At 39.1% G+C, this 25,794-nt stretch overlaps 1 protein-coding gene across 2 annotated transcripts in view; it reads left to right on the top strand.

Annotated features, from left to right (window-relative positions):
- The first annotated feature begins 1,076 nt into the window (after positions 1–1,076).
- Positions 1,077–25,794, top strand: part of LOC5571303 (N-terminal kinase-like protein) — a 54,557-nt gene continuing 29,839 nt past the window's right edge. For both annotated transcript variants that reach the window (XM_021840956.1, XM_021840948.1), the window contains exon 1: positions 1,077–1,718. In XM_021840956.1, the coding sequence (XP_021696648.1) occupies positions 1,338–1,718 (381 nt within the window). In that variant the 5' untranslated portion in view covers positions 1,077–1,337. The remainder of the gene's footprint in view (positions 1,719–25,794) is intronic.

The raw sequence follows: 25,794 nt of genomic DNA, 5'->3' as shown, positions 1-25,794 counted from the left end.
ACCCGTCGTGCAGAGGTAAACTCACACACGAACAAGTGTGGGCAAAACCAGCATTGAAACAGGGGGGGGGGGGGTAGATTGAGAGAGAAACAGCGAGAAACCAAAAAGTCCTACATACAGCTCAACGTTTCCCCTCCTTCTGTTGTTAGATAGGACACACGGACGGAGGGGAAAAAGTGGCGTCGTTGCATTGAATGCATGTTCAACGCAATTGGATACAAAATGAAATGAAACATGCTAGCTGTGTGTTCAAATCAAAATGTCCTATGTTACGATAACTGAAAAAAATGACCGAAGTGAATGTCCAATGTAACAATTGTTGATACAGAACGACCTATGTGATTTATCCTATGTACATATTTTTGGTCAAAACGTCTTATCTGATGTTTTTATAGATTTTAGTGTAATTTCCAGATAAATTTTCATAATTTAATTTCTTACGTTGAACTCTATTACACTGTTTCCCTCTGCAAGCAACACAGTGGCGAAAAATTGTTTCAGTTTGATACAGTTTCAAAATATATTTTCACTACCTTCAAGCTCGATTTACTCGAAATGTGTGAATTGTTAGATAGGTCGTTTTGAAAAGTTACGCGAGAATTCTCGCGGAACATTACTAAAGGACCTATCTAACATTGACAGGCTCTCTTTGTTTACTTTCTCTTTCATTAACAACTGAGTTACATTAACCTCTTCTGTTGCGTTTTTTGTATGAAACGCTAGTCAAGGAAATTGACTCTCGATCTATAGTGAAAAACTTTCCAAAATCTCTAGTATTCCACTGTTATAATCGAAAGAGAACGAGAGAGGAGAGAATCTCTCATTTGTTCATAGGTCCTTTAGTAATGTTCCGCGAGAATTTCTTTGGAAATAAAAAATATTTGAGCGCTTTACGTTTCGGAAGGTAAATAAAAAAATCTGCCAAAAACCCAGAAAGAGCAATCTGCCCAAACTGTAATCTTTGAAAATGCTGTTTCCAGCGTATTTTAAGTACCGGGTGCTCTCCATTTTTGACGTTCCGTTTTGTGCAATTTTGCGCAGTGAGGTGTCAAAACTTTTACCCACTCCTTTTTGCGCACTTCGTCGTTGGTAAAAAAAAACTCCAGAACGAAAACTGACGGATGGTGAATAATCTCTGCGTCAGCGATAGACGAGAAAAAAAAGTGAAAATTCATTAAAATTTTCCAATAGAAAATCGATTTTGCCAGCGGAAAGTGTGTGGTTTTGTGTTTAAATATCTAGTAAATCGGGGTAATATTGTGCGTTGCGTGTCGTGGAAGTGTTTAATTTGCGTTTTCGTCGTCTCGTCGGGAGAGCTCGGAAGAAGAAGGAGCAGGATGTGGTCTTTCTTCTCGCGGGACTCGGCCAAAGATTTCCCGTACGAAATCGGAGAACCCGTGCCGCAGTTTGATTCGCGAAGCATCTGGTCCCTGCACCGTGGCAAACGGAAAGGAACTAATGGCGAAGAGGTGTCGGTGTTTGTGTACGACATCAAGAATGGGACCGATGTCAAGCTGGAACTGGCCAGGGCCGCCGTGAAGCGCCTGAAAACGCTGCGCCATCCGAGTATTTTGCAGTTTTTGGACAGCCTCGAAACGGACAAAGTGCTGTACGTGGCAACGGAGCAGGTGGAACCATTGGGGACGCACTTTGAGAAGCAAGCAGGAGAAGGACCCCAGCGGGATCTGTATTTGGCGTGGGGAATTTTCCAAATTACGGTAAGTGATAAAAAGGGGGTGGGGGTTGGGAGGTCAGTTTTTGTTGTGAGGAAATTGTGTCACGGGGAGTTTAGTCCAGATAAATGGGTGAAAGAATGAAAAGTTTCGTCGTCTCGTTAGAAGAGCAGAACGATTGCGGGAGAAGGTGGCAAAGCAGGGGTTCCCAAGTGTGGGGTGCATTGCGAGCTGCGATTTGCTAACATATGTTATCGTTTCATTGTCAGTCATGGTATACGGTGTTACAAAAATCTAATGACATTCTATGTGAAATACTGGATGCTGTACGTCTAGTCGTGTACTTTGAAAAATTGTAATTGTAATTTATTAAACATACGGTATCCTGTCAGTCCGTGCTATTAAAATGAAAAAAGAAAAAAAAATGGAATTAAAACTCAACATTTTTTTCTGGGATTACTACCCTCCCCTTGGTTATGCGACCTTGCCGCGATGGGAGGGCATAATCCATTTGCCCATATAATGGACCATGCCCATTTCAAATAATTAATCTGTTCGAAGTGGACATTAATACTATTGGTGACGTTCAGTTTGCCTTTTGCTAACCAGAATGATCCGTAGCCACTCTTACTATTAGCTAGCTAGATACATCGTTATCATGTACGACGTAGGGAATATTACTCTGAGGAAAATGACTAGTAGATTCACTGAGTAGAAATAAGTGGCGACAATCTTATTTTAATATGGTTTTTACATTGCCATAATAAGAAATACCTCTTTTGTAACAGCGGTATAAATAATCTAATTCCAGCTTCATTTTCGCAAACTTTACAAGTAGAAAGTAGGCGTTGTGAAGCATTGCATTTGCCACCGAAAAGTGAATCTTGTAGGAGACTGTAATAGAAGTCTAAGGTAATTTTATTCTTCAATATTCACTATAAAAATGACTATGGAAAGTAAGACGCTGAGATCGATCATTAGGAGGGTACACTTGCTAGTTTCGAAAAATTGTTGAACAGACAAGGAAAGCGACTTTTTTTTAAGGATATATGAACGTAATGACCAATAAATACTTTGAACAACAAATAATGAAATCAACTAGAACTATTACTAAACAGCCTAATTTTGTTAAGACTTGACGACAATTGACATTTAAGACTCTAATCTTACGTAAAAGACAGGAGTAATCAGAATAGCACTTGAATGACAAATTATTCAAAATCATTTCGACTAGACAGTATTAGTAATGACACTACTACACTACTATTTCAAACAAATTCTGATGGAGCTGCTGATTTTCACAATGCTTTCTTTTCTCAGAAGCAAGGGAATGTGGGTACTTTTCAAAAACTACCACGTCACAATACTAATAAAAAAGCAGTGTTCATGTTGGCGCCATTGCCTAGTCCGTCTGAGTATTGGTCCTGGTAGAGGGGAAACTTGGCAAAAGCCAGACCGAGGGTTCAGCCTTGACAAGTTAAGCTATCAGGCAGCTCCAACTGAATACCATACAAAAAAACAAAACATTTTTTTCTGGGATTACTTATTTGAAAATGTCATGATTCTTCGAGAGTTACTTAAATTAACTATTTAAGAATTCCCACCTAAATTCCTTAACTTTTCATATACGATCAACTACTTTAGTAACTCTTCCGGCGAAATCTTAAAGAGTCTCTTCAGAGATACTTACGCGATTTCATTAAAATAATTTTCAAGTTGGGTAAGTGTACCAATTATGGCCATAGTGGTTCCCTATTTGGCCATATGTGTCTTCTCGAAAATTTACACATTTTGAACATTTGTTCAATGTTTCAGTATCAAGATATATTTGATGTCCAACTGTTGAAACACACAGAATGATCAAAAACTTGAAGATAATCAAAATATCACGTATGGCGAAATAGGGAACCATTATGTCCATAACTGGTACACCTACCCTATGTACAGTTAACTCTCCCTGACTCTATATTCCGTATCTCGATATCGAGTTAGAGAACCATAGTAAAAGTTGGTTTTCATGGCTAACTCGATGGTCCCTTGGATCGCAGTTGCACTGGTTTTGTGTTCTGTAAGTCGGTACCTCCCTAACTCGATGGTCCCTTCAATATAGAGTTAGGGAGAGTTGGATGTATTTCTTAAAGAGTATTTTCATTACGAAAAGATCCTAGACGGACCAGGGATCGAACGCAGATGCCTTCAGCATGGCTTTGCTTTGTAGCCGCGGACTCTAACCACTCGGCTAAGGCAGGCGTAGAACAACGTAGTCGCCTTGAATTATCTGCATATAATGCACTTTTATACGTAGAATAAAAGGGAGCGATTTTGATTGCCATGGCTTTTCAAACGATTTTGATGAATGCGTTCAAACTTTGACCTGTATGATACGTTTTTCTACTCATGGTGAATTATTATTATGATTGTAACTTCCAGCTAAATCACATTCCATGGGCAAACATGTCGCTTTGATAACGGAGTAAATGACTTCGATTGAAAACAAGTTGTTAACTAATTCAGTCGATAATAATCAAACGAGAGAATTGTGTTTATGTTTGTATTGCGTGAGGTGAAATCAGCTCGTCGTGATTCATCCGATTCGCAGAATAAGTCTTAATGAGAAACATGACTTCAATTAACGTCAACAACGCAAGTGGTTAATCGATAAAATCGCTAGTTCATATTTAAGGCTTGAAGTTCGTCCAAAAAATTCTAGTACACCTAAGCAGATTTTTATCACTCTATCATGATGTTCTACGTCTCCTTAATGCTACAACTAGATAACTCGAAACTTCGATTTTTAGAGTGCAATTTGTCGAAACATAAATTTGTTGAAACATAAATCTTAAAACTGCCAGATATTCACAGATCTTAAGCGTGTGATTCAATCATATTATCTGTGATTAACCATCACCTTGTGAAACGGTCAAACTTTCAATGTTCAATAGTTCGTAATTTGTATTTTCGAGTTGTCTAGTTGTAGCATCAAGCAGACGATATGCAACCTACCATACATGCTTTTTCCTTTTTCAAATACTCAATCACTGTGTATTAGAGTCAAAATGTCACTCTGTGAAATAATATGAAAAACCCCTATTCCACTAAATGTTTGACTAAACGTCCATTCGACCAAATGTCATCGATTCATTTTGCTAATGACATTTAATCGAATGACGTTTGGTCGATTTTAAATTATCCCCATTAAACATTTGACAGTTCAACAGCCGACTAAATTGGTTGAAAAATTGGTCGATTGTTGCACCGACGCTTATGGATGATTAATACAGGGATCAACCGAATATCACCCGATTTAATATGGTGGGCCGACGCAATCCTACTAAATAGGTGGATAAATCGGTATTTTAAGTAAAATCCAAGCAAGTCGACCTACTAAACATAAGATTTCCTCGGTCACCCGATTTAATCCAACGATTAGTCAGTTGATCGCTGTGTTAAACTTCCATAAGCGTCGGTGCAACAATCGGCCGATTTTTCAACCAATTTAATCGGCTGTTGAACTGTCAAATGTTTAATGGGGTATTGAATCGGTTCTTTTAACAGTCAAACCCGTCGAAAAGTTGAAGCCCGAGATATGTTAGGGTAGATGTACCAATAGTGTAGGTACTAAGCACGATTGAACTTCATTTAACCGCCTAAATTCAAGATGTGCAATTAATGTACATGTCAATATTGTAACGGGAAGTAACGGCCATTGGCTTAATGGGAAAAATTATTTCATCGCAGTAACCAACGACATGTCAGTGAAAAATAATGCCTCTACTATTGGTACACTGTTCCTTTAGTTGCGGTATATTTTAAATTTGTGTTCCTATAGTTGCGGTATCCGTTGTTTTCTAATGGGATCCTCCACTATAGGAACACTTTACCGCAACTATTGGTACAAGTAAGACACGTTTTAGCAATTTTAGTGATATTTCATCAGTTTTAATGCAATTTGAACGCTCTTTTTAACTATTCCGTGTATTAACAAACCAATACGTCGATTGGCAGTGTCGATTTTGTGGCTAATGCAATGAAATTAGTGAAAACGGCACTACCACAACTATAGGAACACCCACAACTAAGGGCACACTTACCCTATTTAAGGAGAAAAGTAGGACTTAAGTTCTGAGGTGATGCACGGTAATATGGAGGCACTGATAATCACTAGCTGTTAGTTAGGTGTCTAGAAATAAACTGAATTTATCTTTCATGTTATCTTTTTCGTCGACCCAGGGTGTCCATCCATCCGGGACAAGCGGGAAAAACCCGGGAATTACAAATGACTAGACTAGAATGAAACTAGAAAATTTTTGGACTGAGTTGCTAGAGATAGTTAACGGTTTCTATTATATTTTTGGTCAAAAATCTATAGTTTCAAGGAGAGATCTTTGGCAGATTTTTATTTTCAAAATTGATACGATTTATTGTGAATTGCTTTGCGAATTTCTGGCCAAAGGTATTAAGCACGTGTTCTTAGGGAACATCAATGTGATCATTGAGAAGTATTCAGAAGGGATTCCTGGAAAGGTTCTTAATGAGATGCTTTATGAATTTCTATTATAATTCATGATTTCATTTTGTTATACATTTGTGATGACATATTTTCAGGAATCATAAATGGACGCAAGGCAAAAACCACTGAAAAAATAGTGCATTGCTAATAAGATTTTAATCGTATGCTATAAAAGCGTTTTGACGGATTTTTCTTGTAATTTTGAATCAATTCTTAGCGGTAGTGCGGAAAGCTGACCTACAAGTGGTTTCTCAATGAAATTCTAGATATGTTCATTCAAAATTTATTTTCGGTACATTCCTGGAAAAATTGATACGGATTCTTAAAGAATCCTTGTTTGGATTATTAAATAGCCCAGAAAATCCGTGACCTACGACCAGTGCTCTAAACATTCGACATTTTTCGTGATGTTCGTTTCGCCTCCATGGTCAGCAGTGTAATGATTTATGTACACTCATCTGCTACCGTCACCTCTCACATGAAACTTGAGCGCTAGAATGAATATCGAGAAACACAAAAAAAAACTGTGCAATGAATGTCATCTGACACTATGACATTTGCATAAATCATGAATTTTGCATAGATTTCAGAAATATTCGATCATAAATAACAAGAGTATTTTAATTGCTTGTTATGTCGAATGAGACGCATATAAACAATACCGTATCGCTTTCTAGTGACGCCATCGTGATCAGCAGCATTCGCTTGACGTTTTTGTGTAGTACGTTCATTTGATCGCTCGGGTTTTGAAAGCTGAAGGCAAAGACTATCGAATGTCAACAAAAACGTGTCGACTACCGTAATTTCGGGTGAAAATGATAATTTTTCACTGTTTTTCTGGTCTGGTCTGGTATTCTTAGTTCTGTTATCAATACCATACACGATGGTGAACCTCGAAGACCCATGTACCGAAATTTTCTAACAAATGTCATCTCTGAAATAAAAACAGGATCCCATTTCAAGGTGAAATTTATCACTTGTCAATTTGATTATTATAAATGCCAACATCAACTCTACATCCGAATATGCAAATAGAATAGCGAAGTTCTTAACAAGACAATAATTCTCGCGTAACTTTTCAAAACGTCCTAAGTAACAAATGTAAACAAATCGAGATTATCATTGCAAATCATTTGCGTTACACCTCTTAGCAGCACACTAGAACACTCGTTCTGATATATTAACAATAAATCAATCTATTGAAAGCTTAACAAAATGACCAATGTTTAAAATCGCATCACTTTTAATCAATTGTTACATTGGACCTTTCATCAGAGAACCAACCATATGCCCTATGTAACATTTATGAATAAACACGATTCTAATGTTACATTGGACGTTCCTGAATAAAGCTTTGGAATAGAGTTTAAACGGTAGAATGCTTTGTAGAAGCGTGTCTGAGACACTACTTAGAAGTATAGAATGTCACAATTACTGCTTCTCAATCATTTCAGTCGATATTTTCAGAATCGCACTGCATCGCAAAATTGAAAACGCTCAAGTGACAAAAAGAGAATGAAGTACACAAAACTGTATTTTGGTCTTTTTGACAAATCATGTTTTACCGTTTCGCTGGATTGGATCAGCTGCAACTTCTCTTTTCATATTATTAACGTATTGCGTGCATATTGAGCACAAGATTGAGCATCATGATGTCATTGTATCAATCAGATTCAGATCTATGGTCTTTCAAGCATATACATATGCTTCCCGGCAGCAACACGAGCAACGTGCATGCGCGACTTGCCCACACATATTTGCAGAGCGATCAATCACCGAAGAGAGGAGAAGCTGTATGTATTTGTTAGGCGCTGGCTCCTTTCTCAAGTTCCTACAACAAAATGGACGGCGTCGTCATCGTCATCATTCCCCACCGCAATTTTTTGTTTCCACCGACGGCTGGTGCTGATTGCAACACAGCCGTCACCACCACCACGTCATGCAGTGGGAAACTCACACATGATCATGTGGGCGAAACCTTCATAAAAACGGGGGGAAGATTTAGGGAGAATCAGTGAGAGAGCAAAATGTCCTACATACAGCTCAACGTTTCCCCTCCTTCTGTTGTTACATAGGACCCATAGGACACATAGACGGAGGGGAAAAAGTGACGTCGTGGGATCGAATGAATCAAAACAAAGCACAGCTGGTGTCTCCGATTGGCACACCGCAACAAAATGAGCACTTGTACTTGAATGATTGCGCACGTGGATACAAAATAGAGAAATGAGGTACGTAAAACTGCATATTGGTTGTTTTGTCAAAATAATGTTTTACGTGTTTTACTGGATGGGATCGACATTTTCTCAGCTTCCACTCCTCTCTTCACATAGTTTACGTATTGAGTGCAAACTAGGGGAATGAAATTGTACAAAATGATGTCATTATATCCATCCGATCCTGATCCAGAGATGAACAAGCATGTGATTCCCGGTAACAACACGAGTAATGCTTACGCGCGGCTTGCACGCGCATTTGCATACCGATTGATCACCGAAGAGAGGAGAAGCGGACCTTTGATCAGAGAACCTACCACATGTCCTATGTAACGTTTAAGAATAAACACGATTCTAATGTTACATAGGACATTCGTGAATATAGCTTAGGAATATAGTTGAATCGTGGGAATGATTAGGAGAAGCGTGTATGAGACACTGCTTGGAAGTATAGAATGCCACAATGACTATTTCTCAATAATTTTAGTAAATATTTTCAGAGTCGCACTGCCTCGCAATATTGAATACGCTCAAATAACAAAAAGAGAATGAAGTACACAAAACTGTATTTTGGTCTTTTTGCCAAATCATGTTTTACGCTTTCGCTGGATTGGATCAGCATTCTCTAAGCTGCCACTTCTCTTTTTATATATCATCGTATTGAATGCATATAGGAGAATGATATTGAGCATCATGATCTTATTGAATCAATCCGATTCAGATCCTTGGTCGATCAAGCATATACATATGCTTCCCGGCAGCAACACAAGGAACGTGCATGCGCGACTTGCGCACACATATTTGCAGAGCAATTAATTACCGAAGAGAGGAGAAGTGTATGTATTTGTTTGGAGTTGGTTTCCTAAAACACTATTGACGGCGTCGTCATCGTCATCATTCCTCACCGCTTTGTATGCGCCGACGGCTGGTGCCAAATGCAACACAGTCGTCGCCACCCGTCGTGCAGAGGTAAACTCACACACGAACAAGTGTGGGCAAAACCAGCATTGAAACAGGGGGGGGGGGGTAGATTGAGAGAGAAACAGCGAGAAACCAAAAAGTCCTACATACAGCTCAACGTTTCCCCTCCTTCTGTTGTTAGATAGGACACACGGACGGAGGGGAAAAAGTGGCGTCGTTGCATTGAATGCATGTTCAACGCAATTGGATACAAAATGAAATGAAACATGCTAGCTGTGTGTTCAAATCAAAATGTCCTATGTTACGATAACTGAAAAAAATGACCGAAGTGAATGTCCAATGTAACAATTGTTGATACAGAACGACCTATGTGATTTATCCTATGTACATATTTTTGGTCAAAACGTCTTATCTGATGTTTTTATAGATTTTAGTGTAATTTCCAGATAAATTTTCATAATTTAATTTCTTACGTTGAACTCTATTACACTGTTTCCCTCTGCAAGCAACACAGTGGCGAAAAATTGTTTCAGTTTGATACAGTTTCAAAATATATTTTCACTACCTTCAAGCTCGATTTACTCGAAATGTGTGAATTGTTAGATAGGTCGTTTTGAAAAGTTACGCGAGAATTATGAAAATAATAAATTATTAAATGTTAAGGAGATACCACGGGAAACGCCTAAATGTATGCAATTTCCAAAGGATGTTCTTAAAATGTAACAGAAATTCAATTATTTCAGTAAAACGAGCAACTTGGTACACATTTTAATGGTAAACTCTGTTTGGAAATATATTTTAAGCATCCTCACAAACTTTCAGGCTGACACCATGTTCAACTCGTTGATTCAATTTGTCTTTCAATACCACACTCAAGGTGATTCTGGAGATTCTTCACTACACACAATTCGACAATATTTAAGACAAACAACATTTACGAGAGGTTGCATTGATTTCGGTGGCCTATTGGTAACAAACAAAATCGCGTGACATGGTGGTAAATCTCACCCGAACTTACGGTGCCGTGATTGCTAACAACACTGCCTATGACAAAGTCCTTATGAAGTCCATGACGAGATTTTGTATAGATTTCAGCAGATTTACATTTAAGTACTCTTTCTCAGTGTATTGTTTGTGAGATCCTAACTGAATTCTTGAGGAGCTTTTTGATGGGTAAATAAATGGTATTCTTGAGCAGATTTTTGTTTATTTTTTTGACAATATTCTCGGAAAAATCTTGGATATATTGCTGGGAAGATGCTTGTTCAGAGTTCTTCCATGAAATATCATCATTCTGCAAAGCAAGCAATTGTTTTTTTTTTGCGAGATATCGTTTATGTCATAAAGATCTCTGTTGGATTCAACGAGAAGTGATTCAGATCAAGAATTTCTACATGAATCTGCTATGGATCATGTTTCAAGCATAATTCTGAACACATTCTCCGTAGAGCATGAGTTGGCCATTATAAACAATGCTGATTTGTGGAAGAATAATCTAAATTTAGGGCCGATTTTTTATATCATTTTAAAATTTCTCTGAATTTCCTATGACTTCTATTGGGTGCACGGCATACTCCGTATTTTGGCCCCTTCAGTTCTGACAACTCATGGAAGTTTGCGTAAATATCCTTAGTCTTGGTCCGTTAGATTATTCAATAACTCTTTTTAATCTGTTTGTCCAAAACCATTTCAAAATTACAAACGTTTTTAACTCACGTTTTTTCATAAAACACTTAGATAAATTATCCAAAAAATTGATCATTTTGTATGTAAAAAAGAAAAAAAAGTTGGAAATGTTTTGATTACTTCTATATTACTTTATATTTGACATCCAAAAGCAAGAAGCTGGATAATTTCTAAAACCCCTTTTAAGGCTTTATTATTAAATTGAATTAATCCTTTACTCTGTTCGATTCATTATTTATGGAACGGTAATGGTAATGCAATATTTGACAGGTTAAAGCATAAAAATGAAAAGATGTTCTGATGTTATCTCACTGAATAAAATTTGTTATCGTGAAAAGAAAAAAAAGTAATTGAGAATATTTCATTTTTTTTCATTTTCATTTTGCAGCGTTTGGTGGGGCAATGAGAGCGCAAGTCAGTCCAAAGCCGGGGGAAGGGATAGGTAATGGCCGTAATAGTGCGGACCACTTGAACACCATCGGAAAGGATAAGAAGGGTTGGGGTAGGGTATAGGGAATGGAAAAGACTTGACACAGTAATGCGCTTAATGCTGCAAAATGTAAATGTGCTGAAAGCAATTTAATTTGTGTTTTGAAGTTTGATTTGACTTATTAAAATTCCAAATAGATCGGCCATTGTACAAGTAAGAAAGAATATATAAACAACAAAATAATAACAATATGAGAGTGATGCTAAGGGCTGCTGATTTCACAATGCGACGCTTTAGGAGATTTTGATACTGATTGAACATTACTATACAGAGCGCAATTAAATCGATGGTGATAACTTTACAAACTTTATCTGTTTTTGCACTGATTGACGATGCTGATTTATATAAAAATATTTTAAAAATATTTGATATTATTAGTTTATTTGTTTGTGTGATCTAGGTGTAAATAATGGAAAAAATTTACATACCCTTGATGATAATACTTCCCTGACCAGAAATATTATATTTTGAGCGCCCTTTTCGAAGCTATTCTATCTAGGTATCCATGTACTGCTTTCAATCCTGAAATTATTCTTATTGTGCATGCTCATGCATTATATTAGTGATGCTCATAATCATGCAACAAATAAGAAGGAGAGAAAAAGAGAATATAGGAACAGTGATTAGTAATGAGTTAATTATGTAGTTTTGTTATAATTATAAACAATTAAACAATAGTAATGAATAGCTTATAAAATGACTTTGCAGGATAGCTGAGCCTTTCGGATCGTAAGACCGATGTATAAAAATAATTTGTTTCGAAATTGTCCGCGTGGTCTTCTAGTGCCCCTATTAGATAAGAATCAGTCATAGACATACATACCGAATGCTCGCCATGACCCTATGACCAACATTTGTATATGTATAGACTTAGCTGATGTGCCTTTTCTAATAGGTAGTTCTTTCACTCATTGATTGTCTTCAAAACCTTGTCAAGTATAGAAAATTTATTTTATTTAATTTATTACTACATTGAAGCTACATTGTACTTATTAAGTATTAGGTATTATTTTATGTTTTTATCACTATTGATATTATCAAGGCCAGAATTCCCAGTGAGTGAAGAATTTTATAGTACTAGAACACCATAGAAGATCGCTAAACATTACCTAATCATGGAACGGCTTTTTGCTCTATTATTTTAGGTAGATGCTATTGATCTCCCTTTGCTCCTATCCGCAACCCGGTGCACGCGCCCTGTTGGTTTTCGAAAACCTCGTAGAAGATTACAAACCGTCAATGGCATTCCCAATTACTACCCCACATTGCACATTCAAGGGTCTGATTGTGCTCCTAACCCACCCTCAGTTCGTAATCTTCTCGTTATCTTGAAATTATATTTTCCCGAAGTGAAAGCAATTTACATGAGGGATAGCCTAGTGCAGCCCAACTGCATAGTACAGTAGTATAACCAGAATCTTAAGGTCAGAAGATAAAATCTAAATTTTGTAATAAAAAGGTTGCCATTGCTTTGAAATTCACCCAACATCTAATCAAACTACTAACATCAGCGATCATTTGTCAAAATTCATCGCTCCCTGGAAAATATAATCCCAAGCCCAGGGGAAAAAAAGTAATTGAGAATATTGCTTTAAAATCCATAGCTTGAAAACGAACATTTTGAAAGTTAGATCAAATATTTTTCTTTTAAAAATGCCTAAAATGTGAAGTTGCACAACCATGATGTCATTCGGTTTTGAACTTTTGGGCATCCGGGAAAAATCCGGGAATTGAAAAATTGAATTTGAATGGACACTAGCGTGGGACAAAATTTAAATTCTCGCTCCAGTCCACTTTTTGGATTGCATTTAAGTCCCATAACAACTGTGCAAAATTTCAGCTCGATCGGTGAAACTATATTTTAGCGCCAGCCGTTCAAAGTTTGTATGGGATTTACTATGGGAAAACTTACTTTTGCAAAGAAAAATCGCCAGAGGTCGCCCATTGACCTCTATTAGAATTCCGAACGCAGACCTCGATAGGTAATTTTACCATAAAGAATATTGCCGAAGACCGCGAATCAATCCGACACTTGTGAAGAAAGTTATTCAATGAAAACCTATTGGCAAGGCGACGTTGATTAACACGTAAAGGAATAACAATAATAACAAAATTGGGCAAAATTTCCGAATAGTAGATGCTTAATAACTTTTTTCACAAGCATCGGATTGCTTTGCGGTCTTCGACAATGTTGTTCATCGTAAAAATACTTACCGTGGTCTGCGTTCGGAATTTTTATAGAGGTCAATGTGCGACCTCTGGCAATTTTTCTTTGAAAAAGTAAGTTTTCCCATAGTAAATCCCATACAAACTTTGAACGGCTGGCGCTAAAATATAGTTTCACCGATCGAGCTGAAATTTTGCACAGTTGTTATGGGACCTAAATGCAATCCAAAAAGTGGACTGGAGCAAGAATCAAAATTTTTCATATACCGTGTCCCAGGCTAATGGACACCCTGTACCACTCGATCGCAGATCGAGGGCCGATTAAAACCCAATCGTAGACGTATTGACTTGAAGTATAAGGTACCGTGGGGCAAGTGGGTAATGGAATTCGCATAGTTGAGATTCTTCAAATTCTAGAGACTTTAAATTGAAACAAATGAGGTCGTGTATATTTTTTAGCTTGACTCCCACCAAATATAAGCAGCATGCTGAAATTGATTTTTATGAAAAATTAAAGAAAAAAATACAGAAAAAGTTTTTGAAAAATGTTTCCTTACTTTTCACTTGAAGTGAAAAGTTTACCGTTTTGAATAATAAATTCAAAAATAAACAGTTATATCCACGATTTCTATAAGCTTTAACATTTGTTAAGGCGTCCCAATGAACAATAACATAAGTAATATGTAAACAAAGAAAATGTTATTCTTTTCACTTGAATTTTCTTCTGTTCAGTTATGTTAGTTGAAATGATTCGACAACATTATTACTGCAACATTTCCAATGTTAGTTCTAACATTATAGGACAGCAATTGCATTTCTGCTCTGTATAATTCCCACCGCTCGTTATTTGTTTTTGAGAAAGTCGGATATGACGTCGGATAACTCTTCGGGAGAAATCAAACGGAATCCTTCAATAACGTATTTAGAATCTTTTTTATGTGGATAGACCTATATCCCATTTTTATGTTTTGAACTAGCTTTACATAGACATTCCACGAGATCTCCGTGTGTTCTCTAATATTGCAACTTTTCAGTCAACGTCTCCCTTTTAATTGGCTGCCCGAAGTAGACATATTAATATTGTAATGTTTGGCAACATCTTTTAGAGAAGTTCCATGATTGCTAATAGCTTTTAACGCTTGAGTATAGTGTTTCTTGAATTATCAGCACGTTATGTTTTTCTATGATAATTGCGAACCATGTTTACTTATGGCGACTTAAAGAGAAAACACAAATTCAATCTCTAATGATAAACTTTTCACTTGCCCCTGATAAGAAAATTGACGGTGTTTAAATTTAGTTATTTTTAGGTCTACGTCGAATTAATTCTTAAACTTTTTTTATTGCAGTTTGAAACTGTCACAGAGGACAACTAAGAAGTGGTACAGGAAATTATTTTCCGCAACTTTTTTCCACTGAAAATATTAAAATAAGATTGTACGCTGCCAACTTGTTACGAAGTAACAGTTGACAGGTTAACAATTTTTCGCTCTATTATGCAATAATGGCTGAAAAATCTCAGAAATATCTTACCTATCGTAATGTTCTCAATGGCCTCAAAGGTTTACGCATGAGTTCAAAACGTTATTTCACATATTCAGTGAAATATATCAATTGTTTTCACTTACCCCATTTACCCACTTGCCCCGCGGTACCTTAACTATTTTCCGAGCGCAGGGGTGTGCGCATTAGAGTGGTGCAAATTTTGAAATGTTTGCTCTCCTATGCTTAAACGATTTTAATTATCGTAAATAGCATCTTCCCAAGGTTTGAAGTGATTCGGAAGAAATTTGACTGTGCACACGCCATTTGAAGTTTATATGGAGATTACTATGGAAAATGCCAATCTTTTGTGTTCAGTCCTCTATCTCTTCGTCATGATATTTTATGGAAAAGTGAACGAATTCTTCTAATGTGGAATCCTCCTAGCTACAACCTTGCCGAAGACCACTTTTTGATTGGACCTCAGGATAAATTGTTATTCATCATCATAAAGTTGGTTTGCAAGTAGCATGCTTCGCCAACTGTTCGGCAGGCAACAGTGGTGCTCCTGGCGGAAAGAATAGATCAAAGTAATCCAGGCTACTATGTTCTACAGCAAAAAAGCAGTGTTGCTCTGAAAGTAATTGAATGATCATCTCAGCATGATTTACACTTTGTTATCAAAAATAACAAATTATCCTTACGTCCCATCGAAATGTGGTCTTCGGCAAAGTTGTAGGTGGGAAGTTTTCACATAAGATGAGTGTGTTTACTTTTTCAGATATTATTTTGACGAGCAGTTAGAGGAGTGAACACAAAAGATTTGCCTTTTCCATAGTAATTTCCATATAAACTTCAAATAGCGTGTGCACAACCAAATTTCTTCCGAATCACTTCAAATTTTGGGAGGATCATTTTCATCATAATTGACATCGTTTAAGCATAGGGGAGCAAAAACTTCAAAATTTGCATCAGTCTAGTGCGCATGCATTAACTAGTATAACAATTCTTCCCCCTTTTAGCTAGAATGTTGGCTTTAGCCAATTTTGATTAAAAATAAATTTTGGATCAAATTCGTAATGTTAATATTAATATTTTAAATAAATGATTCAAAAGTTCTTTGTATGAACACATTTTCGGAACCAGGATCAGAACTCGTAACAGTATTCGTCATCTAGTTTTTCCTTCTTGGTACGCTTAGACCGCCAGACACCCTCAAATCCAGCCTCTTGAGTCGGTAGCTTTCTCTTCTTGCTGCGGACACCTCCCTTTGGAGTCGGCTCCGGGATTGTCATCTATACGCCTCTCGTCAACTTTCGTTGTTCCCTCTAGTTCCTGGTCGGGTAACTCGTCATCTCGCAGCTTCCTCAACACCACGTTTGGCAAGGACCACTCGAGATCCGCTTTGCATCGCTTAAGCTGACTGCGGTGAGCCATTACGGCCACGTTTCCAACAAGTACCTGGAATGAGAGTATTTTTTACTAAAAGACTGGTTTGACAGTGAAGTTTGTTGGTTCTATACCACACTTTTCATCCCCAGATTTGGCAGATTATCCAATGCATCAATAGAATGCCTCGGGATTTTCCCGCCTGAGTCTAGTTGGATGAGTTCATCCTCTGGCTGCGGTATAGCTAGCTGTTTTTTTAATGATTTTTCGGGTTTACTAAGCCCAAAAGCGTCTTTGGTTTAGAAGCAAATATTCTCTCAGAAAGTGTCCATCACTCATTATATTGTTGTTCCTAAAGTTAATTAAAAAGAGATTTATCTGGTCTTCCAGATCTAACTCCGCAATCCCAGGCTCTAACAAAAATCTTTTTAGGACTTTGTTGAATAACAAGACGAAGCTACACTTTCTTTCAGCTTTTTGGACAGCTCAAGCTAGAATTATAGTTTATTAGAGGGATTTTAAGAGAGATAAATGTATGTAACACACTTACAATTTAGTGTAGGCTTAACGGTGTAGTTATGGTTTGATGTGTTGATCACTTCATTCCTACGATACACACTGTAACTAGAGATAACTTTATCAGTTTACAATAATTTTGATTCGTTCAATTGTGTCTCCGATCGATTTACAACTCTGATCCAGCCACTAATTGGATAGACTGAATCGCGTTCTATGTAATTTGAAGTTGACTGATATATGTATCTGTTGATAAATATTGTAGGTTAAATCCGACGTAGTATGAATTTCGATTCATTACGAAGCTTACGGTTCGCTATATTGAGATTCACTATTGAGAACAATATTCACTTGAACTGATATCTTAGGCAAATATCAAACTTAATATACTGCTTCGCGATTAAAAATGGGTGAACCAGCGTGCGAACTTCGATTTTTGACCAACTTCGCCGCGTCGCGAGTCGCTTCGCTATAGTGCGCATCTATGCCCTTCACCGTGTACATTATGCGCACTATTGAGAATCGAGTTGCGACGCGGCGAAGTTGGTCAAAAATCAAACTTCGCACGTTGGTTAACCCATTTTTCAACGCGAAGCAGTATATAAGAATAGTATTTATAATATAAATTCACTGATTTCTGATCAAAATAGGCCACGTTTAACTCTAGCTTTGTTCGATTTCAATTTCTGTTTTGGTCTAGTAATGTCATGGTCGACTTTTGGGTAAGATATGTAGGTAGGTATGACTTATCGTAACTATCGTTGTGAGTGGCTGCCGCAGGGCCGGACTGAGTGATACATCCAGCGTTGCCAGCTTGGGCGGCGACATTCCCACCCCCGTAAGACTGCGTATCTACAGCTGTTTTACCTGAATCTTTTACATCAAGCAACACCAATTTACAAACTGGTCTTCTCAGGAATCCCGAGCTTGTTTGCACTGTAGCTTGTCGTATCCGTCCATCCGTGCCTGGTTGCAATTCTGTTACTCTTCCCCTTATCCAGCTGTTCCGTTTAGTGCTTTCCGCTACGAGGACTAGATCGCCCAATTCGATAGGTTTTGTGTCGCTGAACTATTTAGTCCTTTGACAGATTGTCAAAGGACTAAATAGTTCAACCAACGGTGCCAGAAAAGGTCTGATTGGTGTCGTACCTGTTTCCAGTTGTTGAGGATTGCTTCACGATGATTGGTAGGAGTAGCAGGTGGTTGTTTAACTCCGCTGGTGCTGCCGAGCAGGAAGTGGTTCGGCGTTAGGGCTTCCTGTTCTTCTGAATCCAACGGCAGATAAGTTAGCGGTCGGGAGTTAACCATACTCTCAGCTTCGGCTAGGAGCGTTAGGAGTCCTTCATCGTGTAGCTTTCGTCCACTGTCTATGTTCTCGATAGCGACTTTTACAGAGCGCACCATCCTCTCCCAAGCTCCACCCATGTGTGGTGCAGAGGGAGGATTAAAAAACCATTTGGTATTGGCGTTGGTAAAGGTGTCCGCCAATCCGTTGCTGATTTGCTCCCTAAGGGCCTGTCCATTAATTATGTAAGGGTTTATGGGGAGAGGGGGGGTTTGAGATTTCTTACGCGCCATACAACTTATTTCTAATTTTCATACAAAAAATCTTACCATGGGGGGAGGGGGGGTTTAAAAACCCCGAAAATTGTCTTACGTAATTAATGGATCGCCCCTAAGCTGCTTCTCGGCACCTTGAAAATTGGTGCCATTGTCACTGTAGACTTCTAAAGGCGCTCCTCGGCGCGCAACAAAACGACGAAAGCAAGTGATGCAGCTCTCAGTACTTAAACTGTACGCAACTTCTAAATGAACCGCCCTTATGGTCAGGCACGTAAAGAGAGCGACCCAGCGTTTTGCGTGACTGCGTCCGACCTTCACTAATATCGGCCCAAAGAAATCCACTCCCACGTAAGAGAATGGGCGTTCGAGGGACGCTAACCTGGCAGCTGGTAATGGTGCCATCTTCGGGGTTGACGGTTGAGATTTGTAGATCTTGCACCATTGGCAAGTTCTAGCCGTTTTGCGCACTGCAGCACGAAGTAGCCCAATGTAGAAGTTTTGCCTCACTTCATTCACGACAGTTTCGAAATTTACATCGTGGTTTCGACGGTGATAGTGGTCAAGAAGCAGAACTGTAATTGGATGTGAGTTTAGAAGAATGATCGGATACTTGGTGTTGAATTCAACATTAGAGGCTGATCCAATACGTCCGTTTTGGCGCAGTATTCCAAACTCATCGAGGTAGGGTGACAAATTGAAGATCGATGAGGATTTTTCTATTTCAGCTTTTCCCATTTTTAGTTGAGATATTTCATTCGGAAATGCTTCTGCTTGACTGAATTGCCAGAGAACGTTTTCAGCGTTCCGCAATTCGTCCGAACCCAATAGTCCTATGTTTCGCTGTTCTCTAGTTCTCCGACAATTGTTGATGAATCGCAACATGTATGCTGTTGCTCTTAGCAGCCGGGTCCAGCAGGAAAAACGTGTAACTTGAATTGTCGATTCGCTTCGCGAGATTCCATGTACGAAACAGGATCGAAGTTCTTCTTCGGTGCAAATGTTCTTCGGGCGCTCATGTAATGGCCATTGTTCTTCTGAAGAATTCAAAAACTCTGGTCCTTGGAATAAGCTTCCGTTCGAGGATAGATGGGGACCATTGCCCCACTTCGTAGCTTCGTCTGCAGGATTCATTTTGCTAGATACCCATTTCCACTCGCTGCTTCCCGTTGTTGTGAGGATTTCAGCAACCCGACATGCAACGTATTGCCGGTACCTACGCGCATCGGAACGAATCCATGCAAGGACAGTGCTGGAGTCTGACCAGAAAAACCTTTTTTCGATTGAAATGGTGTGGTTGTCGCCGATAAAAGAAGCTAGTCTAGCACCAAGAACGGCCGCTTGTAGCTCTAATCGCGGTATAGATAGCGGCTTAAGGGGAGCCACCTTTGTCTTCGCCGCAATCATTGCACATGACAGCTCCATCGACAAGCGTGAAACGAAAGTAGGCGGCGGCAGCGTAAGCTTCTTCGCTTGCATCCACAAATAAGTGAGGCTGGACGGAGCTTATTGCAGAAGATACTGTTTGGCCTATGTAGTGTAGGAACTTGATTATATAATCATAAGAATAGGTAGATGTTTTGTTCCAGTGTAATTACGCTCCCGACCGTTGCTAGGGGCAACGTGAAGAAAATAGCATAGTAGGCTGTTAAATGTGTAAGAGAGATTCGAGAAAAAACCGTTGTGTAATAAAGACGTGTTTGAGTGGATCCTATAACATTTCCCCGAATACCATTACCCCGAAAATCATCACCCCGAAAGTCAATACCCCGAATGGTCAAGTACCCCGAAAACCAATACCCCGAAAACCATTACCCCGAATAGTCCGTTACCCCGAATACCATTTCCCCGAATGGACCATAACCCCGAATTTTCTTGGCACGAAAAATTGAAGATCCGACAGATGAATCCCATATACCTATTTCATAGAATTTTGATTTTCATTTGAATTCATGTTCTTCATGTTATCAAAGATTTATTATTCTTTTAATCAACAGCTATTCTTCATGAGCCAAGTGCGAACCCAAATTTTACTCACAGGCGTATACTTGATTTTGTGAGAATGATTGTGTTCACAGCAATAAATCATTTTTCGAACTGATGATAATGCTTACATGTTAATATTAGAGACCATTCCCGCCCTCTTTCAAAAGCGTTATATTATTTGGTAATGCATAATTATACTTTTATATTGCTGGAGGCAATGCGAGTTCAACATATGTCATTAGACTATGGTTTGAAAAATATCAGATGAAAATGTTAACTGATATTAAACTGACCACTATTTCAAAAATACATCGCTAAAGAACAGCCTATGATAAAAGAAGAAAAAATCACTGTTGAAAACGTCAATAATTATGATGCCAACAATCACTTTGCTAGTGCAACTTCCGAAAGAATAGCCGATAACTAAAAGAAGGACAATCCCTTGTTGGAAATTGTAATACTGACAAGATGTAATACAGACAAGTAATGCAGGGGCTTATTTTCATTTATTTTTTGAAGTCACTGTCAACTTTTGCTCAAGACAATTTTGTCAGTCGATTTTTTTACCGCTATCGCTCAAACTTCAACTCAAACGGTACAACTCGAAAGAACAGCCTATAACTCAATGAAGAGAAAATCATTGATTAAAATTTTTACACTGCCATTATACAACCTCGAAAAAACAGCCGATGATTGAAAGAATAAAAAATCACTAATAGGAATAGTAGTAGTTACTAAGCCGAAAACTTTCAGGCTCAAATTCGCGAGCTTCCTTGTAGAATTTCTTGAAGTGCATCACTGATTTTCGGGGAAGTGTCTTATTAGGGGAACTGGTTTTCGGGGTAATTTACCATTCGGGGTAATGGTTTTCGGGGTAATGTGTCATTCGGGGTAACGTTGCATTCGGGGTAATGGTTTTCGGGGTACTGGTTTTCGGGGAGATGGTTTTCGGGGTAATGGTATTCGGGGAAGTGTTATAGGACCGTTTGAGTGCAGTGAAAGTGGTGATTCAATTTATTTGACCAATTCGTCGGCCGATTCTGTTTCTCCGTATTTCTGCTGTTCCGCTCCGGATACGACCCTACATGTAGCAGCGAGGAAGACCTATCCACTTCATCCAACGACGAAATTCTTCGTCTCCAATTTTATCATCCCAATCCTTTTCCGACCGCCATATGGATTGAATCAAAATCTTGCCATGCACTGTGTACATTGCCAGAAGTCCAAGGGGGTCGAACAAGGACAAAACGCATCGCAAAACTTGTCGCTTAGTCGGCCGTTCGCCGTCCTCAATGATCGCAGCAATATCCTTCCGCATTTGTGATAAAAACCCCAAAACGTCGTCGGTTGGTAGCCACAGCATTCCGAGCCGTTGTTTCTCCTAGGTGCATAAGAACTTCCGGAGAATTGGAGCGCCATCCTCGGATTTCAAACCCGCCTTTTGTATGGATCATATTTACTTCAGCTGCTACCCGTTGAGCGTCTTCAAACGTATCAAAACTATCCAAGTAGTCGTCCACATAATGGCACTTGGTTATTCCTTCCACTGCCCTTGAATAGTCTTGTGCAAAATCTTCTGCGTTTCTGTTTTTAACGAACTGCGCACTACACGGTGAACAGCTCGAGCCAAACGTGGCGACATCCATGAGATAAATGTCTGGTTCTCGGATTGGGTTTTCCCTCATTAAAAACCTTTGTGCGTGACGGTCCTCCGATCGAATGTAAGCTGGTGAAACATCTCACGAATATCACCGCTTATCGCAATTGGCCTTTCTCGGAATCGGAACAGAACGCCAGGATGAGGACACAGCAAATCGGGTCCTTTCAGTAGGACTGAATTGAGGGAGATCCCATCAACTTTGGCCGCCGCATCCCATATTAATCGAACCTTACCGGGCTTCTTAGGATTGGTCACCACACCAATCGGAAGGTACCAAATTCGACGAGGATCAGCTGTTAACAGTTCTTCTTCGGTGGCACGATGCGCATAGCCCTTTTCCTGGTATTCGCGGATTTGTTGAAACACGCTTGCTTTCAACAATGGTTCCCTAGACATTTTTCTCTCCAGGGACTCCAGACGTCGGAGAGCCATGGCATAACTTTCTGGGAATTCGAAATGGTCGAATCTCCAAAGAAGCCCTGTTTCAAACCCTTCAGGTAAGCGAACGGTAGTATCGCTCAAGATTTGTCTTGCTCGAGTGGTCTCTGTTGATTCCAGTTGTAATGCCGGTTTGGCACCAACATCCTCCTGTGCAAAATAATACTTAACGACATCGTGAAGGTCCTTCTCAGGATGCGACATGATATGGCAGCTTACTCCGACAGATTTTGTGCTGGTACTTCCATCGTAGACACACCAGCCGAGTCTAGTTTTGGTAGCAACCGGGTCACCTTTCCGACCTTCTCTGCATTTGAGCGGTAATGATAAATTCAGTTGGTCCAAACCGATCAGTATTCTTGGCACAGCGTCTTCGTATCCTGATATTGGAAGCCCTTTTAAATGCGGGTATTTTTGGGTCAATTGCTCTATATTCAGCGACTGTATGGGGAGCTTCAGCTCGGATACCGTTCTGGCAGACTGAATTTGAAAAGATTTGTCCCCATTGAGTCCCGATATTACAAACGACACTTCTTCGGAATCGGCTTCGCACCGTGTTACATTGCTGGTCCAGTTGAGATACAATCTTCCTTTTGGTCCGGATTCTCCAAGCTCCTGGGCTATCGATTTTTCCATCAATGTCAGATCCGAACCGTCGTCTAAAAAGGCGTACGTTTGTATTTTTCCGGATTTTCCTGACAGCGTCACGGGAACGACCCTCAACAACGTTTTAGAATCCTGATCTCGATGCGAATGATTTTCAGCAGTAATCGGTTTTATCTGGTTCACCAATGTAGAGTGGAGTAGTGGGTGGTGTTTGAATTCGCATCTATCGATTCCGCACTTGGTCGACAGTCGACAGCGATTCCTTCCATGTGCGTTAAGACAAGTGCGATACAACTTGAGCTTGTGGATGCAGCGTCAACGATTTTCCACATTCAGATCCAAAAACTGCTTACAGTCTTTGATACGATGATCTGGTCTATCACAAACTGCACAGTTGCGCGTATTCGCTTCTTTATTTGTGCTCAAATTGGTAACCGCACTTGACGGACTTTCAGTGCTCTGCGATGCGTGTGCATACAGTTGTACCTTTTCCTTCCGGTTTCCCCCTTTCTTCTGGTCGGTTGAATTTTTCTTGAAGAAACGTTTTCTCCAATTCCTCTTCTTCTAAAATCTGCTCCTGCGCTAATCGTTTCTTTTCCAAAGCCTTTTCCTGGAGAAACCGTCGGCGGCGAATTGTTGCTCTTCTTGCAATCGTTGCAGCTCAAGCGCTTTACTAGCCGACGATGATTGGCTGCTAACACTGATAGGCGAACAGTCATCGCAAACCCAACGGCGTTTCGCAATGGCGGAGGATAAGGATATATGAACGTAATGACCAGTAAATACTTTTAACAATAAAAAATGAAATTAACTAGAACTACTACTAAACAGCCTAATTTTGTTAAGACTTCACGAAAATTGACATTTAATACTCTAATCTTACGTAAAAGACAGGAGTAATCAGAATAGCACTTAAATGACAAATCATTCAAAACCATTTCGACTAGACAGTATTAGTAATGACACTACTATTTCAAACAAATTCTGATGGAGCTGCTGATTTTCACAATGCTTCCTTTTCTCAGAAGCAAGGGATTATGGGTATTTTTCAAAAACTACCACGTCACAATACGAATATAAAAACAGTGTTCAAGTGCGCACCACAGCCTAGTCCGTCTGAGTATTGGCCTTGGTAGAGGGGAAACTTGGCAAAAGCCAGAGGGTTCAGCCTTGACAAGTTAAGCTGTCAGGCAGCTCCAACTGAATACCATACAAAAAAATATACATATATATTGCGTTTTGTCGCATATACTTCTTGATGACTTTAATGGAATCGATCGCAATGCAGTAGAGCAGGGTTCCACTATTTTAAAGAGGGACAACTGGGATAAGCTTGTAATACCATTTACTCTACCCTAACGTATATGATTGCATGTAAAGTAATATGGAGGTTCAGTTGTGTCGGCGCTGAGGCAGTGCTTGATGGGGATGTAGCTGAAATTGTTGTAGAGCCATAGAATACTTGTGACGTGTAATATTGATATTTCCCGTGTAGTAAAAACATGTGTTCTGGCTCCGAATATCTCCTTTTACGGTTTACTTAGGGACCCGCAACTTGCAGAGGGAAACGACATTTCTTCACTGTTGCTTGATAAACGCTTAGCTGACTTCATGGATCCATTCTTTCGTTACGCCAAAACACCTTGTGATCCTGAAAAGTGTTTCGAAAAGTAAATCAGTTTTCAATATTAATGCAAAAAGAGCAACGATGAATGCAAGCATGCCCAAATGAAACATCATTGCCAATTTGCTTTGAATAAAACGCTGATTCTTGGCTCTCTAACCACATTTATTTAAAAACAGGAGCGAAGACTATTGAGCGAATAAAATACGGAAAATTTCAGTCAGATGATCATTTAGTGCGAATGCCAGAATAAAAGTTGCATCAATTTGGTGGAGGTCAGTGACTCCGTGAAACACATCGGGTCTACCACAAAAGGCCGAATCACAAAAGGCCGAATCACAAAAGGCCGAAAGCACAAAATGCCGAATCATACAAAAGGCCGAATCACAGAAGGCCGAATCACAGAAGGCCGAATCACAAAAGGCCGAATCACAAAAGGCCGAAATATTAAAATAAATTTTAGGGAAAGCCTCATTTTTCTATAATGTTATGGACATTTTTACAGTAGGGTAAGCGGGACAAGATGCACAAGTAACATTACTAGCTGAATCAGAGTGTATGGTTAGTGGTTTTTGGGTGTGTCAGCTAGTCTATTCTTAGCTGACACACCCAAAAAAAAGTTCTATAATTGGAGCTTAAGTAGTCGTGCTGTTGTATTTTGTACAAGATTAGTGTAAAAACCTGGCAAAAACTGGAAGGGTATACAGTGCCTGTTCGATTTTGGCAACATGCAAAAATTTTCATGTTACCTAAATTAAACCGTTCCAAAATGTAATGGTTATTTTTATTAAAACTTGTATCGACGTATTAAATTTACCTATTTTGAATATGGTAAGCCTTAAGAAGGCCCGCAGAATCATTGAGATTGACA

The sequence above is a fragment of the Aedes aegypti genome, chromosome 1 (genome assembly GCF_002204515.2).
Source record: "Aedes aegypti strain LVP_AGWG chromosome 1, AaegL5.0 Primary Assembly, whole genome shotgun sequence".
Taxonomy (NCBI): Eukaryota; Metazoa; Arthropoda; class Insecta; order Diptera; family Culicidae; genus Aedes; species Aedes aegypti.
Note: the sequence above shows the minus strand (reverse complement) of the source record. Positions and strands in the feature narration are given on the sequence as shown.